The sequence below is a fragment of the Pseudophryne corroboree genome, unplaced genomic scaffold (genome assembly GCF_028390025.1).
Source record: "Pseudophryne corroboree isolate aPseCor3 unplaced genomic scaffold, aPseCor3.hap2 scaffold_1130, whole genome shotgun sequence".
NCBI classification, from domain to species: Eukaryota; Metazoa; Chordata; class Amphibia; order Anura; family Myobatrachidae; genus Pseudophryne; species Pseudophryne corroboree.
In genome coordinates, this window is record NW_026967756.1 from 123,599 (window position 1) to 144,973 (window position 21,375).

Consider the following 21,375-nt stretch of genomic DNA (forward strand, 5'->3'; position numbering starts at 1 on the left):
ACATGGTTGTTAGATCGTGCCCGGTACTCGCCTTTGCTTGGTGATTGGGTTGCTATTGGAAATTTACACCTCCATCTCAGTCATTAGAACCTTTCTGGATCCTTTCTCGACCTCACTGGTACTCTCACCGAAACAGACTGCTCTGGTCAACATCATGGTTAACGGGAAAATCCATATCACAGTCTCTTGGGGCAAGTCCATCTTACAGGAGGAGAAAAGAAGAAATTTGTAAAGGGGGTATAAGAAAACAGTTTGAGGGGGAGAGAACTTGTTACGATAATAAGTTCTCTCGTCTTGTTGTTCTTCTTGTTCTGCTGTCCTCTCAAAGGTGCTGTCTCTCAGTTTTCCAAACGAACATTCTGGTGATGCAATATTCCTTCCTAACCGGCGATCTTTCTGTAAGGAGCAAAAATCTGGCATTACCATTGGTCCAACTGAGGGGTGACATACCATCTTTAAACCATAAAAACATGAGTGAGAAGAGAGAGAAAAACAAAAAAAAACACAAGAGATAGAGAACAATTCATGTGTATATATATATTACATAACTCGACACTAACCATCAATAAGAAAAGAGAGATAAAACATTTTTAAACATTGTCAACATTAAGAAAACATTGTTAGCATTAGAAAAACATTGTCAGACTTTATTAGGCTGTCATATCTATGTGTCTAATGGTCTCCTTGAGCAGTCCCTTCCCACCAGCACCTGCATTACTCCACTGTCTGTATCTGGCCAGAAATACATTGTGGCGGAGGTCATGCTGGGGTTTGGTAGACTTCTGCAAGGACCAAGTGGATATGCAATGTGAATTCTTACCACTACTCGTCAGAGATGGGGATAGAGAGAGAGAGAGAGAAAAACATTTTTCACAAATACATTTACAACTTTTCACCTGGTCATTCCTGTGTCTTCAGTGAATGACCTCCCACTTTATTAACCGTTACCTCAGGCTTGCCTCCATTCCTAATAATCACCTTTCCTGCCTATGTGATCCTTGATTATAATGGTGTGTATTTTAATTTTTCTCATTTCTTGGTCTAGGGGGTCTAACTTTATGTGGGTTATTACAGTTGTTGGCATAATGCCCTTCTCTTCTACAATTGTAACAAATCCTTGGCTTTCTCCATGTGCTAGGGGCCTGGGGTTCCGGTCGACTTGATGCATTCTCTAGTGCTTGGATGTTTAGTGTCATCAACCGCTCTCCCTGCGCTTCCCTGGTTCTTTTGATATTTCGGTCATGCTCGATAGCGGACTCTCTTAATGCCGCAACCGAGATACCTCTCCAATGAGGTATTGAAGTTTGTACCCTAATTTTTAGTGTGTCTTTCAAGTTGCTCGCTAATACGGACACAGCTACCTCTCTGTGGTGTACATTAGTTTCAATGTCATCTATACCAGTGTACCTAGCCATATCCTGCAGAGCCCGGTGAAAATACTCTGATGCGGATTCACCTTCTTTTTGTTTTATTGTAAAGATTTTATTCCACTTTACTACTGCAGGAAAATATTCTTTCAACTGTAGATTGATTCTTTTTACATTATCTTGGTTATACTTGTTTGTTAGTGGCACTTCCTCATCTAGCTTACAATCAGTGATAAATTTCAATGAATCAACATCGGGGGGTAAACATGCCCTCAAGACTGTCCTCCAATCTTTGTTACTTGGCTCTGCAGTATGTCCTAGCACTCTAATGTATCTTTGACAAGCAACTAAGTCTTTCCTGGGATCAGGAAATTCAGACAGAATTGCTCTTAATTCTGTTCGGGAAAAAGGGCAGTACATGGCGATGTTCCTGACAGGAGTGATTCCTGAAGAGTCAGTTTCCCCATTTGGTACTGTGATTACCCTAACAGGATTAAGTCCAGTAATGTCATTCTGAATTGATTCTATGATATAAGGTACATTTGTTTGTGCGTGATGTATATTACCATACGTACCTGTGGACACGACCTCACCTGACCCTCCATTAGGGGGTTTGATTACAGTTTTTACCGATTGGGTCGCGTCCACCTGGATGTCTTGTGTGATGGCTTCTGGAAGAGGTGTCGACATCGTTCTGGGTTCATTTTCTTGTTGGTGTTCCTGAGGAAAGTTTAACATGGGGTGCGACTTGCATGGGTTAATAGTTGTACATTCAACAGCATTACAATTAGCATTGTTACATTTATCACATTTATTCTTATTATCTGTACTACTGTTGCTAAGAGCATTTTTATTGTTTACCCTTGTGCTTTTCTCCGCAACCACAATCCCCTCCATCGCCATCTCTCCCCTCTCAAGATGAAAGTTAGGTAAGTAAGTTACATTTCTTTGCATTTCACCCTCCTGTTGCCATATCTGTAAACAATCATAATGCTTGATTCGTCTCTTTGCTGATTTGATGAGACATATCCTTCGCCTTAAATTATGCAACACCTCTGAGTCAAAACTACCTATCCCGGGAAATGGTACCTTATCCCCCGCAGTCATTCGTGTCCATTCATCACAAAAGGTCTCAGAGTGGGGACCATATTTCCCCCACATTACTAACCGAGCAGACCCTCGGGGTCTGCAAGCCTCTGGAGTCTGAATCCTGACCTCCGACCGTCTCTGTGTTGTGCACTTGGCTGCCATTGTGGACCTTTTTAACACAGAAAAACTTCCTAAAATGCACCAAACACAGAACTTCGTTGGAAATCCTTAAAGCTCTTCCACTGAACTTCTTCTGCTCCGGGTATCCCCGTTCCGCCTTCTAGCAGACACGTGTAGCCGTTGCAGGCCCTATCTCTAGAGATTTTCCTGAGAAAATTCCCTTCCTTTTTCTTTTACACAAATCACGCTTGCATGTGCTCCCTACAACACGTACGAGGGCAAGATTTACGCATGGATATACGACCTCATATCACGTTGCGTTATTGGTCACACATACAACCGTGCGGTCCAATCGTACCACTTATAGACACTTGTTGCCCATAAATGGTAGGATCATTGGAGTCTCCCTACTGTGCTCCAAAACAGCCAGAGCGTAATACAACGAAAACTTTATCACACTCTGTTGCACGTTTTCACTCAGATCGTGCTCATCACGTTCCACATAGATCACAAAGTTCACAAAGCGGGATTATCACATAGATCACAAAGTCCACAAAGCGGGATTCAATACACTCATACCGTTTTCAAACCCACTATCATTCTTATAGTTTTCTGATCAGAAAAATCATTTCCCGTAGTCTGATAGCTCTCCCCAGAGGTATTACAGTAAAGTAAGGTATTTAAACTAAGTTTTGGAAAGCTGAAATCAATTTGTGCTATTTATCGCCTTGCGTTATTTACCGCGTTGCGCTACTTATCGCTTTGCGTTAAAAATCAACTTGTGGTTTGAGTTACGTGGGCGTACACAGACGCTCCGTCGCGTAATATACGCTGCGTGCGTCTGCCTCTGGATTGCGTACGCAAGTCTTTGTTAGAGACACGTGTACGCAAAGCAAAGATCCACCGTAACACAATTTATACTTTTATCAATGTAGAGGATCCTTTATCCTCTACCGCACACCACACTGACTTCGCCTTATCTCTCAGGCAAAAACTGTGTGTTTGTCTACATTTTAACTATATTACCTTTACTCAAACTATTGAAATAGCGGCAAATTTCTCTCAGCACTTTTATCAACTATAAAACTAGCAGACAGGAGAGTGATATACGAAAATACACAAATGAAAAAGAAATGCAGATATATATGTGCGTGCGTGTGTACGCAAGACAGAAGAGAAATAAACAGTTTTAAAAGACACAAGCGTTTTGTTCTTACTTCCGGTTCCCGGATTCCTTCAGCACTCTTTATCTAAGCGAAGCAGACGCTTATCCCGTCAGCACTGGGAGACAACCTCCCACCCTTTGCTGGGGGATAATGTCTGCTGATCTACCTAGTGCAGATATGAGAAGGATAGGACGAGTCCCCAATTGACAATGCTAAATTCCTTTGTCGTATAACAACCCTTTATGAAGCTAAGAACACTGTGCGCTGTTTACTTAAGAAGTACCGTAATGGTACGCTATTGGCGTAGCGATCGCTCAGCCGTAGGCGAGACGCTCAAGCGTCACGTTCGCTCACGGCCCAGTGATCACAGGACACGTTATTGGCTATGACTAGAGTAATGATTCGCTATGGCGTAGCGGACGCTCGAGACCACGAGGAGATCACCAGCGGCGCAGACGCTCACAACGCTATACCTTAATGTTTAAACCTTATACCAAAGAAATACAAAGAATACCTTAATGTGAGTACAGGGTGTAAGTGCAACCTTGTGTAACCTGACTAACTACAAAGCTGCTTGAGCGTCACCGACGCTCAAGTGAACACTTAACACTATAGGAAATACACAGATGCTGGTTTAGGTTCCAAGGCCTATTAACTGTATTATATCTAATATACTTGTAAAAGGGGATAACAGTACAAATGATACACTACAATATAACAGAGACTTCCTAACCACAGAACTAAACAATAAATACAAAAAGACAATACTACACTGACCTAAATGCAATACAATACAATACTATCTAATACAATACAATACTATGCTGATCTAATACAGTACAATACTAGTCAATGGGAGATACGAGAGAAAAAGAAGGGAGAGAGACGGAGAGAGAGAGAGATTGGCTCACAGTAAGACAATATGATTACGGAGAGAAACTTACGCACAAGGGTAAACGATCGCATGCGCCTGGACATCCAGCACCCGATTTTCAGCAATGAGAACCGTTGAAGAGTGAGAGCTGGATGTGGTCGGCCTGCCTATTTATGCCCCACACACAATGCAATCCTACAGTCCCTACAATCCCATTGTCCATTGGACGTCGGAATTCGGCCCTGTATCATAACAAAAGGTCATAGGTTGATTCATACAGGTGGGCTGTGACGATCTCAAACAGCTCAAGTGGGTGGGGAACTAGGTTTCCCGCCGCATACCTGAGTATGAGTAAATAGTAGAAATGGACATAAACTTCTTATGTCCATAACTATCCGCACGAGCGATTAATACGCTCCAAACCAACACCGGAATATTGCTAATTAAATACTCTTCCGATGGGTACCAAACACTGCTGTATGATTCCTGTTAGACCCTTCGTACAATACAAAGAGGGATTCCTCTGCTCAGGGACATTCTATATTAACCAAACTTTCAGAATCTATCAAAGGGACCATGATCTACAAACTACATTAATTGTGAAAATATGTAACGATTGGGTCGCACGCTACGACTACATACTCTTTACCGTAAATACGCATACCGATGCGAGCGGGTGCACGCATCAGCGGGTATGCGCTATCACGGGAAAGCGCACGCATGCGCAGCACGGACCAGCATGAGGTGCAAATATGGCAGCGTGTATAGGGATATTTTTCTGACTTTGACAAAAGTGACACTTCACACAGAGCTGTACATTAAGGTGATTAGGGGCATCTCAATGTTTTTACGTTGGGGGGGCAAGATATAATTTCATTTTGGCATCCCTAAATTGCTGAATGTTATCCCCTTAGTGCAAGCTGGACTTACCCGCCACACCACCTACCTGACAGATATACAGTGTGTGTGTGCACAGGCATGCGCAGCACATTTTATTAGGGGGTGCACCATCGGAGGGGTGTGACTAGCACCGCCTTTTGGGCGTGTCTAGCACCATCTATTGACGGTCAACACAATATAAATATCCACCCTTGTACCAATCCTAATAAAGCAGATACATTGTCAGATGTTGTGGTGTGCACCAAACAAACACCCTTGATGGCACTCACTGTAATTACACTGCTCCTCCTCAGCCTGGTCTGGCTCCCCCTCTCTTTCCCCTGCAAGCTGCAGCAGCTTACTTACAAGTCACTCAGTGACACTGACAGTCGCAGACTAGTACTGCTGCTGCTGGAAAAACGAGTGACGTGTCAATGTTGCTGCCGACCGCCTGCCAGTATTGAATTTGTCTTCATAAGAGGAGCGCTGGCTGCATGCTGCTCCTCATCAGTGGCTGGCGTTGGCATAGCATAGAAGGAGAGAGGTGGGCGTGTGACGGGTGGGCGTGCGAGCAGCATGACGTCATCACGTCACATCACGCTGTTTTTGTACATTGAGATGGAGCTGGGAGTTTGAAAGCCAGTGTCAGTGGCACCCTTGATTAACCCAGGCGTCCGGTCAGTAATGCAGTCCTGACAGGGTGCAGCGCAGAGGGGACAGTAATCAGCCAGCTCGGCGATCGCTGCATCAGGCATGTGAGATCGGGGTGCCAGACATTAGGGGGTGCCTGGTGCAGGCACCCCCCCTGCACACGCCTGTGTGTGTATATATATATATATATATATACACTCACACATGGTGAAGTCGTGTGCGATAGGCCGTCTGCCAGAGGAGGGGTCAGCCCACAATAAATAGCCACACACTGTAGGGGTTGGAGCTGGGTGCAGGGCAGAGGAGGACCCTGGAGGTGGGTGGAGAAGGGCTGTAGGGAGGGACGAGAGGGGATTAGCTCCATCCTGACTCTGCCTGAGGGAACCCTAGGTGGAAGCCACACTAAAACCTGTGACCCATTATATAGACTGGTGCCTCTCAAATGTATCTTTTCTGGGGTGGGGCTGAGGTGATCACTATACAAATGACGTACAAGGACATAATACAGTAAACATGATCCAGTCCCCATGAGCTTCCAATTGGTTTCTATGGTGGATGTGATGCTGTCAGATTTATCCAACGTTTGGCCCCCACAGCTAACTCCATCAGAAGATGGCATTGTGCTGCCGTAGCCTATGGGCTGCACTAAGCAAAGGTCATCCTCCCCAGCAGTGGCCTCCACGCATTCATATTCAGTAGACCACGCATGCACAACAGTCCTGCTAGGGGAGTGAAGAGACCACGCACGCACAACAGTCCTGCTAGGGGAGTGAAGAGACCACGCATGCACAACAGTCCTGCTATGGGAGTGAAGAGACCACGCATGCACAACAGTCCTGCTAGGGGAGTGAAGAGACCACGCATGCACAACAGTCCTGCTAGGGGAGTGAAGAGACCACGCATGCACAACAGTCCTGCTAGGGGAGTGAAGAGACCACGCAATCACAACAGTCCTGCTAGGGGAGTGAAGAGACCACGCACGCACAACAGTTCTGCTAGGGGAGTGAAGATATCACGCATACACAACAGTCCTGCTAGGGGAGTGAAGAGACCACGCACGCACAACAGTTCTGCTAGGGGAGTGAAGAGACCACGCACGCACAACAGTCCTGCTAGGGGAGTGAAGATACCACGCATACACAACAGTCCTGCTAGGGGAGTGAAGATACCACGCATACACAACAGTCCTGCTAGGGGAGTGAAGAGACCACGCTGTTAGGCGCCGGGGTCCGCTCGTCGGTGCGGCCCGGCGCCTAGCAACCAGGGACGCCGTGCGCGTACAGCCGCCGGCTCCCTGGCAACGCTAGACGCCGGGCGCACGGAGCCGCACGGACCCTAGCAACGGGGACGCCACTTACGGACTGCGTTTCCCCGTTGCTGGGTTCAATTTAATTAATAGATATCTGTTTTCCTGGCCATGCAGCTTGGCAGCTGTATGGCATCTAATCCAATCAGCCTCCAAACAGCTGATTGGAGGACTCCCTGTTAAATACACTTCCTGGGCTTCTCACAGACGCCGGTAATAGCTTCCTGCATGCTGAATCTGTTTGCTGTGAGTGTTTCCAGTCCTGCTGTATCCGGTCGTTCCTGTTCTCAGTTGTCCTGTACTCGGAAGTCGTCATCTGTTCCTGGAGTCCTGACTGAGCACCTTTTGAACAGCCAGTGGTGTTCGTGAGTCACGGCGTAGCCGTGTGTTGCGGCTTGGGCCGCTTTATTATTTGTCATTTATTATTTGTGTTTCGGAGCTTTTGCGGAGGATTCCGCTCCCACAGATCCACTCTGGTATCCAGCGGTGCTGGGTAGGAGTACGGACTAGTGGATTTTGGTTGTCCTTTTCCCTGGCGGGTTACCGCACATACCTCAGGTTTAGTCAGTTAGCTTGTAGCCCCTGGCCTGTTTGTTTAGTCAGAGGGCCCCTTGTTATCACCCTGTCTCAGATTTCCCTTTGTCTCCCATTAAGGCCTGAGGGGGCATCGGAGTTGGGCAGACATAATCCGCCCTTCAAACGCGGCTGCCATGGGCTCAAGCAACCATAGTCTCGCAGGGGATTTCTGACAACACGGGCGAGACAACGGAGTTAGGGCGCCAGGGGCTACTTTCTATTCCCGCTCCCTTCCCCAGCATTCCGTTCCAGTGCTCCGGTCCTTGCAATAGGACCACCTCAGACCAGAGTGCTGGAATCATAACATTATTACCGGCCACACCAAAACTTAAAATTAAACAGGGTTTGATTTTTTCCCTTATTCAGTTTTGTAAGAATTGTCGGCCCCATGAATCCCACTGGTTTAGGGCCAAATCCTGGCCAGCTTCTAGTTAGCCAGATTCAAGAACTTACTCAAATGGTTCAGGATCTTTCCCTTCGGGTGAAGTCGCAGGAAGATCTTTTACGAACTTCCCCGAGGGTAGTCCCTGAACCAAAAATGCACTTGCCTGACCGTTTTTCTGGTGATAGGAAGCAGTTTTTTAATTTTAAAGAGTCCTGTAAACTTTATTTTCGTTTAAGACCGATCTCCTCAGGTACTGAATCTCAGCGGGTCGGAATTATTATTTCTTTGCTCCAGGGGGATCCCCAGACCTGGGCTTTTGGTTTAAAAGCAGAGGATCCGGCATTGTTGTCAGTAGACGCCTTTCTGGGGTCTTTAGGGCTTTTGTATGATGACCCTGATAGGGAGTCATCCGCCGAGAGTCAGTTACGCGCTCTCAGACAAGGTAGAGATCCTGCAGAGGTTTATTGTACAGAGTTTCGCCGTTGGTCGAACGACTGTGGCTGGAATGACCCAGCTCTGCGCAGTCAGTTTTGCCTCGGCTTATCTGAGTCTATAAAAGACAGTCTCCTTCAGTATCCCGCTCCTGAGACGCTCGATAAACTCATGGAGCTTTCTATTAAGATTGATCGTCGTCTCAGAGAGCGGAGGGCTGAAAAAGGAGCACCTGTCAGGTCTACTCCTTGTGTATTTTCCATTCCTGAAGACATAGAGGAGCCCATGCAGATGGGTCTCTCCAGGCTGTCTCCAGAAGAAAGAGCCAGAAGGCAAAACTCTGGTCTTTGTTTGTACTGTGGGGGTAAGGGACATTTTGCCCGTAATTGTCCGAACAAGTCGGGAAACGCCTCGACCAAGTGAATTGTGAGGGGGTTCACTTTGGTCTGCAGCTTATCTCCTCGAGTAACTCCCTGTTAGTCCCAGCTAAAGTTTCCTTTGGCAGCCTCAGTTCTTCGGTGTCGGCTTTTGTTGACAGTGGAGCTGCAGGGAACTTTATGGACTTAACGTGGGCCAAGGCCTTAGGTATTCCTCAGTTAACCTTGGGTAGGTGTATCACCATGCATGGTTTAGATGGGAGTCCCTTGTCCAATGGGGTTATTTCCCTCTGTACACCCCCTGTACTACTTACGGTAGGAGCTCTTCATTCCGAAAAGATTGAGTTTTTCCTTACCCATTGCCCAGCAGTTCCAGTGGTTCTGGGTCACCCTTGGCTGGCCTTTCATAATCCCATCATTGATTGGCAGTCGGGGGAGATCTCACAATGGGGTACCATCTGTAATAAGGAATGTATTACGTTTCCCGTCAGAATAGCTGCTGCCATTCCTGAACCCATTCCCGTGGAATACCAGGACTTTGTTGATGTATTTTCCAAGGGCAATGCGGACATTCTGCCTCCCCATCGGCCTTATGATTGTGCTATTGAGCTAATTCCTGGTGCCACATTGCCAAAGGGAAGGTTATATGCATTGTCCGGACCAGAAACTGCGGCCATGAATGAGTATGTTAAGGAGAGCCTAGGGAAAGGATTTATCAGGCCATCTAAATCCCCTTTAAGTGCAGGCTTCTTCTTTGTGGAGAAGAAAGATGGATCACTCAGACCTTGCATTGACTTTAGAGCTCTGAATAAGATCTCAATTAAAAATACTTACCCTCTGCCGCTGATTTCTGTCCTCTTTGATCAGCTGCGTTCGGCTGTGATTTTTTCTAAGATTGACCTGAGTGGAGCGTATAACCTCATCCGAATCAAGTCGGGAGATGAGTGGAAAACGGCGTTCAGTACTCAGTCGGGTCACTACGAGTATCTGGTGATGCCGTTCGGCTTGTCTAACGCTCCGGCAGTTTTCCAGGATCTCATTAACGATGTGCTCCGTGATTTCCTTGGAAGATTCGTGGTCGTTTACTTAGACGATATCCTGATCTAGTCTGACTCTATAGAACAACATGTTACCCAGGTGCGTCAGGTTCTTCAAAAATTACGTGAAAATCACCTTTATGCCAAGCTGGAGAAGTGTGAGTTTCATGTCACGGAGGTATCCTTTTTAGGGTACATTATTTCCCCTCGGGGATTCTGTATGGAACCAAAGAAGCTCCAAGCCATCCTTAGTTGGGTGCAACCCACCAACTTAAAAGCAATTCAGCGCTTTTTAGGGTTTGCGAATTATTATAGAAGATTTATTCATTCTTTTTCCGACCTGGTTGCTCCCATTGTGGCACTGACTAGGAAGGGAGCGGATCCTACCAACTGGTCACGTGAAGCTGAGTTATCATTTCAGGCCTTGAAACAAGCTTTCGTCTCAGCCCCAGTCCTCAGACATCCCAACCCAGAATTGCCCTTCATTGTTGAGGTTGATGCCTCGGAGGTTGGAGTGGGGGCTATCCTATCTCAGAAGGATCCGGACTCTCTAGAATTACATCCTTGTGCCTTTATGTCCAGGAAATTCTCTTCCGCTGAATCCAACTACGATGTTGGTAACCGGGAGTTACTGGCTATTAAATGGGCTTTCGAGGAGTGGAGGCATTGGCTTGAGGGAGCAACACATACCATTTCAGTATTGACTGACCACAAAAATCTTCAGTACATCGAATCAGCTAAACGGCTGAATGCCCGGCAGGCTCGTTGGGCTTTATTTTTTACTCGTTTCAAGTTTATTATCACCTTATTTATTTTATTATTTATTTATTTATTAACAGTTTCTTATATAGCGCAGCAAATTCCGTTGCGCTTTACAATTTGAAATAACAATAACAAACTGGGTGATAACAGTCATAGAGGTAGGAAGGCCCTGCTCGCAAGCTTACAATCTATAGGGAAATAGGCATATGTACACAAGGAAAGGTGCTATCTATTGCATAGAATGAGAAGACATGTGAGGATATGTGTGGACTGTACAGAGTGGATGTAATTTGATAGGAAGGTTTATGAAAGTTATGTGGGCGGTTCAGGAATTTGATATGCTTGCCTAAAGAGGTGAGTTTTGAGGGAACGCTTGAAGGTTTGGAGACTAGAGGAGAGTCTTATTGTGCGTGGTAGGGCATTCCACAGGGTGGGAACCTTCAGGCCAGGTTCCAAGAATACCGAGGCGGATGCCCTGTCACGCAGTTTTCTTCCAGTTCATAATAACAGTCCTGTTACTCCCATACTTCCGTCTTCAGTCATTTGGGCAGGCCTCACACAAGATTTATTTACCCAGTTAAAGCAGCTTCAACATCAAGCTCCTGGAAATACTCCTGCTGGTCGTCTTTATGTCCCTGAGTTTTTGAGAGCTACTGTTTTGACTGAGTTTCATGATAGCAAAGTTGCCGGGCATCCGGGGACCTCTAAGACTTTGGAATTAGTCTCCCGCTCAGTATGGTGGCCTGGTCTTTCTAAAGACATTAAGGAGTTTGTTTTTTCTTGTCAGGTCTGTGCACAGCATAAAGTTCCCCGTTCCTTACCCATCGGGCAACTTATGCCCTTAAATGTTCCTCTCAGGCCATGGTCTCATATTTCCATGGATTTTGTGCTAGACCTCCCTCTGTCAGCCGGATTCCGAGTCATATGGGTGGTAGTGGACCGTTTTAGCAAGATGGCCCATTTCATTGCTCTTCCCCGACTGCCATCTGCCCAGGAATTGGCAGTTTTGTTTCTCCGCCATGTTTTCAGACTTCATGGGTTACCCACTGATATTGTTTCTGATCGGGGTCCACAATTCATTGCACAATTTTGGAAGTCTTTTTGTGCCTCATTAAAGATGAAATTGTCTTTAACGTCCGGCTACCATCCCCAATCCAACGGGCAGACCGAGCGAGTTAATCAATCATTAAAACAGTATTTGCGTTTGTACTCAGCCAAACTCCAGAATGATTGGTCCGAGTTTCTTCCTTTGGCGGAGTTTGCTTACAACAATTCTTGTCATTCCTCCACTAATGTGTCTCCATTCTTTTCAGTTTTTGGTTTTCACCCCAGAGCTAATTCTTTTTTTCAACATTCCTCTGTCTCCTCGCTAACCTTAACCTCTCATCTCAGACTCATTTGGAGAAAAGTGCACCTTGCTCTCAGAAAAGCGGCATTTCGAGAGAAAATTTTTTCTGACAGGCTCCGGCGGCCTTGCACTTTTAAGGTGGGAGATAGGGTATGGTTGTCGACTCGTAACATTAAACTTCGACAAACCTCAGCTAGATTGGGCCCCAAATTTATTGGACCATTTCATATTATTAAAAAAATCAATCCAGTTGCTTTCCGGTTACGTTTACCAAGAGCTCTCCGGATCGGAAATACGTTCCATTGCTCCTTGTTGAAACCATACGTTTCTTCCAGTAGATTTCCTCGGAAGATCTCTCAGGGGAAATCACCAGTAGATGTACAGGGTCATCAGGAGTTCTTGGTGGAGAAGGTTCTCGATTCCAAATTGTCCCGGGGTCGGCTTTATTTTCTGGTGCACTGGAGAGGCTATGGTCCAGAGGAAAGGTCTTGGGTCCTGGATAAGGATTTCCATGCCCCGAGGCTCAAGAGGGCATTTTTTCGGGAATTTCCTCGGAAACCTGGCTTTAGGAGTTCCTTGACCCCTCCTCAAGGGGGGGGTACTGTTAGGCGCCGGGGTCCGCTCGTCGGTGCGGCCCGGCGCCTAGCAACCAGGGACGCCGTGTGCGTACAGCCGCCGGCTCCCTGGCAACGCTAGACGCCGGGCGCACGGAGCCGCACGGACCCTAGCAACGGGGACGCCACTTACGGACTGCGTTTCCCCGTTGCTGGGTTCAATTTAATTAATAGATATCTGTTTTCCTGGCCATGCAGCTTGGCAGCTGTATGGCATCTAATCCAATCAGCCTCCAAACAGCTGATTGGAGGACTCCCTGTTAAATACACTTCCTGGGCTTCTCACAGACGCCGGTAATAGCTTCCTGCATGCTGAATCTGTTTGCTGTGAGTGTTTCCAGTCCTGCTGTATCTGGTCGTTCCTGTTCTCAGTTGTCCTGTACTCGGAAGTCGTCATCTGTTCCTGGAGTCCTGACTGAGCACCTTTTGAACATCCAGTGGTGTTCGTGAGTCACGGCGTAGCCGTGTGTTGCGGCTTGGGCCGCTTTATTATTTGTCATTTATTATTTGTGTTTCGGAGCTTTTGCGGAGGATTCCGCTCCCACAGATCCACTCTGGTATCCAGCGGTGCTGGGTAGGAGTACGGACTAGTGGATTTTGGTTGTCCTTTTCCCTGGCGGGTTACCGCACATACCTCAGGTTTAGTCAGTTAGCTTGTAGCCCCTGGCCTGTTTGTTTAGTCAGAGGGCCCCTTGTTATCACCCTGTCTCAGATTTCCCTTTGTCTCCCATTAAGACCTGAGGGGGCATCGGAGTTGGGCAGACATAATCCGCCCTTCAAACGCGGCTGCCATGGGCTCAAGCAACCATAGTCTCGCAGGGGATTTCTGACAACACGGGCGAGACAACGGAGTTAGGGCGCCAGGGGCTACTTTCTATTCCCGCTCCCTTCCCCAGCATTACGTTCCAGTGCTCCGGTCCTTGCAATAGGACCTCCTCAGACCAGAGTGCTGGAATCATAACACACGCACGCACAACAGTCCTGCTAGGGGAGTGAATAGACCACAGATGCAGTCTGTTTGATCAGAGTACATCACAGGGATAGGCTCCTTACGTAGGCCCTGTCTCTGTATGTACTATTTAATACATCCAACTGGTATAATTGAATACTGCAATTCTAATATCGCACCCAGGTCTCACTGAGGCCGAGTCTCTTATTATATGTGCGTCCATGTTTGTGCAGCATCTAATTGGAATACCTGTGCTGTATACATCAGGAACACATAATACACCGTTTCTCACTAGGGATTAGCAGTGATCCAGGTGACATCATGTCCATGTATTGCTCTTGTCTCGTTACAGGACCCTTTGTTTGCACTGTATACCTGAGAGCCTGGCATTCAGCAGTGACCGAGGAGAGCTGCTTGTGGGACTTTCCAATCACATTTTCCGAATCAGTCTTGGCAAATTGCTGCCCCTTCCGTATCAACTAAAGGTAACACAGAATGTTGTCCGTCAGTCCTAGAAAGTGCATGTTTGGTTGTTACTGGCAGTGAGGAGGGTGTGTGACCAGTGCCTCTCGGTGGGGTGGCTGGGGAGGTACCCCAGGACATAGTGAGTGCTTTGCATGGTGCGTGTTCTGTAATATAAAGGCGTGCTCCGGAGGTGGAGGTGCTGCCGCCACTCTGCAACAGCGTTGGGTTAGTGCACCTAGTGGTAAATTACCATCCGGTTGCGGAAGTTTATTCCACTTCTATTTAGTAAATCCCCCAACTATCCCCCGACAGGGACAGATCCAGAGGGAGGGGCTTGATCACTGGGCCGGTCAGTCTGCCCCCCCCCCCCGGGGATGTTTTGGAGCAAGCTAAGAGGCAGTCAGACCACTGGTTTAACAACCTCAACCCCCAGGTCATGTTTTGTGGGTTTCTGTCTGGGGAACCAGGGGGTAAGTACTGAGCCAGCAAAAACGATGAAGAGAGCTATGTAATAATAGTCACGGCAGTGCTGCCATTATTACCAGTCCATATCGTGATGGACTATCTATTTTTAACAAAAGTTTTACTTCTATGTAGTAAAATATCACTCGCAGAGACAGCGGTACTGACAACACCTGCTCCTGTGAGTAACATCCGGGACACAATGGAGGAGTCAGTCACACTGTACCATCCGGGATACAATGGAGGAGTCAGTCACACTGTAACATCCGGGACACAATGGAGGAGTCAGTCACACTGTAACATCCGGGACACAATGGAGTAGTCAGTCACACTGTAACATCCGGGACATGATGGAGGAGTCAGTCACACTGTAACATCCGGGACACAACGGAGGAGTCAGTCACACTGTAACACCCGGGACACAATGGAGGAGTCAGTCACACTGTAACACCCGGGACACAATGGAGGAGTCAGTCACACTGTACCATCCGGGACACAATGGAGGAGTCAGTCACACTGTACCATCCGGGACACAATGGAGGAGTCAGTCACACTGTAACACCCGGGACACAATGGAGGAGTCAGTCACACTGTAACACCCGGGACACAATGGAGGAGTCAGTCACACTGTACCATCCGGGACACAATGGAGGAGTCAGTCACACTGTAACACCCGGGACACAATGGAGGAGTCAGTCACACTGTAACACCCGGGACACAATGGAGGAGTCAGTCACACTGTAACACCCGGGACACAATGGAGGAGTCAGTCACACTGTACCATCCGGGACACAATGGAGGAGTCAGTCACACTGTAACACCCGGGACACAATGGAGGAGTCAGTCACACTGTAACACCCGGGACACAATGGAGGAGTCAGTCACACTGTAACACCTGCGACACAATGGAGGAGTCAGTCACACTGTAACACCCGGGACACAATGGAGGAGTCAGTCACACTGTAACATCCGGGACACAATGGAGGAGTCAGTCACACTGTAACATCCGGGACACAATGGAGAAGTCAGTCACACTGTAACATCCGGGACACAATGGAGGAGTCAGTCACACTGTAACATCCGGGACACGATGGAGGAGTCAGTCACACTGTAACATCCGGGACACAATGGAGGAGTCAGTCACACTGTAACATCCGGGACACAATGGAGGAGTCAGTCACACTGTAACATCCGGGACACGATGGAGGAGTCAGTCACACTGTAACATTCGGGACACAATGGAGGAGTCAGTCACACTGTAACACCCGGGACACAATGGAGGAGTCAGTCACACTGTAACACCCGGGACACAATGGAGGAGTCAGTCACACTGTAACATCCGGGACACGATGGAGGAGTCAGTCACACTGTAACATCCGGGACACGACGGAGGAGTCAGTCACACTGTACCATCCGGGACACAATGGAGGAGTCAGTCACACTGTAACACCCGGGACACAATGGAGGAGTCAGTCACACTGTAACACCCGGGACACAATGGAGGGGTCAGTCACACTGTACCACCCGGGACACAATGGAGGAGTCAGTCACACTGTAACATCCGGGACACGATTGAGGAGTCAGTCACACTGTAACATCCGGGACATGATGGAGGAGTCAGTCACACTGTAACATCCGGGACACAACGGAGGAGTCAGTCACACTGTACCATCCGGGACACAATGGAGGAGTCAGTCACACTGTACCATCCGGGACACAATGGAGGAGTCAGTCACACTGTACCATCCGGGACACAATGGAGGAGTCAGTCACACTGTAACACCCGGGACACAATGGAGGAGTCAGTCACACTGTAACACCCGGGACACAATGGAGGAGTCAGTCACACTGTACCATCCGGGATACAATGGAGGAGTCAGTCACACTGTAACATCCGGGACACAATGGAGGAGTCAGTCACACTGTAACATCCGGGACACAATGGAGTAGTCAGTCACACTGTAACATCCGGGACATGATGGAGGAGTCAGTCACACTGTAACATCCGGGACACAACGGAGGAGTCAGTCACACTGTAACACCCGGGACACAATGGAGGAGTCAGTCACACTGTAACACCCGGGACACAATGGAGGAGTCAGTCACACTGTACCATCCGGGACACAATGGAGGAGTCAGTCACACTGTACCATTCAGGACACAATGGAGGAGTCAGTCACACTGTAACACCCGGGACACAATGGAGGAGTCAGTCACACTGTAACACCCGGGACACAATGGAGGAGTCAGTCACACTGTAACACCTGCGACACAATGGAGGAGTCAGTCACACTGTAACACCCGGGACACAATGGAGGAGTCAGTCACACTGTACCATCCGGGACACGATGGAGGAGTCAGTCACACTGTAACACCCGGGACACAATGGAGGAGTCAGTCACACTGTTACACCCGGGACACAATGGAGGAGTCAGTCACACTGTAACACCCGGGACACAATGGAGGAGTCAGTCACACTGTAACACCTGGGACACAATGGAGGAGTCAGTCACACTGTAACACCCGGGACACGATGGAGGAGTCATTCACACTGTAACACCCGGGACACAATGGAGGAGTCAGTCACACTGTAACACCTGGGATACAAAGGAGGAGTCAGTCACACTGTAACACCCGGGACACAATGGAGGAGTCAGTCACACTGTAACATCCGGGACACGATGGAGGAGTCAGTCACACTGTAACATCCGGGACACGATGGAGGAGTCAGTCACACTGTACCATCCGGGACACAATGGAGGAGTCAGTCACACTGTAACACCCGGGACACAATGGAGGAGTCAGTCACACTGTAACACCCGGGACACAATGGAGGAGTCAGTCACACTGTACCATCCGGGATACAATGGAGGAGTCAGTCACACTGTAACATCCGGGACACAATGGAGGAGTCAGTCACACTGTAACATCCGGGACACAATGGAGTAGTCAGTCACACTGTAACATCCGGGACATGATGGAGGAGTCAGTCACACTGTAACATCCGGGACACAACGGAGGAGTCAGTCACACTGTACCATCCGGGACACAATGGAGGAGTCAGTCACACTGTAACACCCGGGACACAATGGAGGAGTCAGTCACACTGTAACACCCGGGACACAATGGAGGGGTCAGTCACACTGTAACATCCGGGACACGATTGAGGAGTCAGTCACACTGTAACACCCGGGACACAATGGAGGAGTCAGTCACACTGTAACACCCGGGACACAATGGAGGAGTCAGTCACACTGTACCATCCGGGACACAATGGAGGAGTCAGTCACACTGTACCATTCAGGACACAATGGAGGAGTCAGTCACACTGTAACACCCGGGACACAATGGAGGAGTCAGTCACACTGTAACACCCGGGACACAATGGAGGAGTCAGTCACACTGTAACACCTGCGACACAATTGAGGAGTCAGTCACACTGTAACACCCGGGACACAATGGAGGAGTCAGTCACACTGTAACATCCGGGACACAATGGAGGAGTCAGTCACACTGTAACATCCGGGACACAATGGAGAAGTCAGTCACACTGTAACACCCGGGACACAATGGAGGAGTCAGTCACACTGTAACACCCGGGACACAATGGAGGTGTCAGTCACACTGTACCATCCGGGACACAATGGAGGAGTCAGTCACACTGTACCATTCAGGACACAATGGAGGAGTCAGTCACACTGTACCATCCGGGACACGATGGAGGAGTCAGTCACACTGTAACACCCGGGACACAATGGAGGAGTCAGTCACACTGTTACACCCGGGACACAATGGAGGAGTCAGTCACACTGTAACACCCGGGACACAATGGAGGAGTCAGTCACACTGTAACACCTGGGACACAATGGAGGAGTCAGTCACACTGTAACACCCGGGACACGATGGAGGAGTCATTCACACTGTAACACCCGGGACACAATGGAGGAGTCAGTCACACTGTAACACCTGGGATACAATGGAGGAGTCAGTCACACTGTAACACCCGGGACACAATGGAGGAGTCAGTCACACTGTAACATCCGGGACACGATGGAGGAGTCAGTCACACTGTAACATCCGGGACACGATGGAGGAGTCAGTCACACTGTACCATCCGGGACACAATGGAGGAGTCAGTCACACTGTAACACCCGGGACACGATGGAGGAGTCATTCACACTGTAACACCCGGGACACAATGGAGGAGTCAGTCACACTGTAACACCTGGGATACAATGGAGGAGTCAGTCACACAGTAACACCCGGGACACAATGGAGGAGTCAGTCACACTGTAACATCCGGGACACGATGGAGGAGTCAGTCACACTGTAACATCCGGGACACGATGGAGGAGTCAGTCACACTGTACCATCCGGGACACAATGGAGGAGTCAGTCACACTGTACCATCCGGGACACAATGGAGGAGTCAGTCACACTGTACCATCCGGGACACAATGGAGGAGTCAGTCACACTGTAACACCCGGGACACAATGGAGGAGTCAGTCACACTGTTACACCCGGGACACAATGGAGGAGTCAGTCACACTGTACCATCCGGGATACAATGGAGGAGTCAGTCACACTGTAACATCCGGGACACAATGGAGGAGTCAGTCACACTGTAACATCCGGGACACAATGGAGGAGTCAGTCACACTGTAACACCCGGGACACAATGGAGGAGTCAGTCACACTGTAACATCCGGGACACAATGGAGAAGTCAGTCACACTGTAACACCCGGGACACAATGGAGGAGTCAGTCACACTGTAACACCCGGGACACAATGGAGGAGTCAGTCACACTGTACCATTCAGGACACAATGGAGGAGTCAGTCACACTGTAACATCCGGGACACGATGGAGGAGTCAGTCACACTGTAACACCCGGGACACAATGGAGGAGTCAGTCACACTGTAACACCCGGGACACAATGGAGGAGTCAGTCACACTGTAACACCTGCGACACAATGGAGGAGTCAGTCACACTGTAACATCCGGGACACAATGGAGGAGTCAGTCACACTGTAACATCCGGGACACAATGGAGAAGTCAGTCACACTGTAACACCCGGGACACAATGGAGGAGTCAGTCACACTGTAACACCCGGGACACAATGGAGGAGTCAGTCACACTGTACCATCCGTGACACAATGGAGGAGTCAGTCACACTGTACCATTCAGGACACAATGGAGGAGTCAGTCACACTGTACCATCCGGGACACGATGGAGGAGTCAGTCACACTGTAACACCCGGGACACAATGGAGGAGTCAGTCACACTGTAACACCCGGGACACAATGGAGGAGTCAGTCACACTGGAACACCCGGGACACAATGGAGGAGTCAGTCACACTGTAACACCTGGGACACAATGGAGGAGTCAGTCACACTGTAACACCCGGGACACGATGGAGGAGTCAGTCACACTGTAACACCCGGGACACGATGGAGGAGTTATTCACACTGTAACACCCGGGACACAATGGAGGAGTCAGTCACACTGTAACACCTGGGACACAATGGAGGAGTCAGTCACACTGTAACACCCGGGACACAATGGAGGAGTCAGTCACACTGTAACATCCGGGACACGATGGAGGAGTCAGTCACACTGTAACATCTGGGACACGATGGAGGAGTCAGTCACACTGTAACATCCGGGACACGATGGAGGAGTCAGTCACACTGTAACACCCGGGACACAATGGGGGAGTCAGTCACACTGTAACATCCGGGACACGATGGAGGAGTCAGTCACACTGTAACATCCGGGACACGATGGAGGAGTCAGTCACACTGTAACACCCGGGACACAATGGAGGTGTCGGTCACACTGTAACATCCGGGACACAATGGAGGAGTCTGTCACACTGTAACATCCAGGACACAATGGAGGAGTCATTCACACTGTAACATCCGGGACACAATGGAGGGGTCGGTCCTATAGTAACATCCGGGACACAATGGAGGAGTCAGTCACACTGTCCCATCCGGGACACAATGGAGGAGTCAGTCACACTGTAACATCCGGGACACAATGGAAGAGTCAGTCACACTGTAACACCCGGGACACGATGGAGGAGTCAGTCATACTGTACCATCCGGGACACAATGGAGGAGTCAGTCACACTGTAACATCCGGGACACAATGGAAGAGTCAGTCACACTGTAACACCCGGGACACGATGGAGGAGTCAGTCATACTGTAACATCCGGGATACAATAAAGGAGTCAGTCACACTGTAACATCCGGGACACAATGGAGGAGTCATTCACACTGTACCATTCGGGACACGATGGAGGAGTCAATCACAATGTAACATCCGGGACATGATGGAGTAGTCAATCACACTGTAACATCCGGGACACGATGGAGGAGTCAGTCACACTGTACCATCCTGGACACAATGGAGAAGTCAGTCACACTGTAACATCCGGGACACGATGGAGGAGTCAGTCACACTGTAACATCCGGGACACGATGGAGGAGTCATTCACACTGTAC

At 48.6% G+C, this 21,375-nt stretch overlaps 1 protein-coding gene across 1 annotated transcript in view; it reads left to right on the forward strand.

Moving 5' to 3' along the window:
- WDR97 (WD repeat domain 97) overlaps positions 1-21,375 on the forward strand; it is a gene marked incomplete at both ends in the record, with an annotated part of 162,258 nt that overhangs the window by 115,017 nt on the left and 25,866 nt on the right. Inside the window, one exon of the mRNA XM_063950634.1 lies at positions 14,285-14,417. Within this exon, the coding sequence (XP_063806704.1) occupies positions 14,285-14,417 (133 nt within the window). The remainder of the gene's footprint in view (positions 1-14,284; positions 14,418-21,375) is intronic.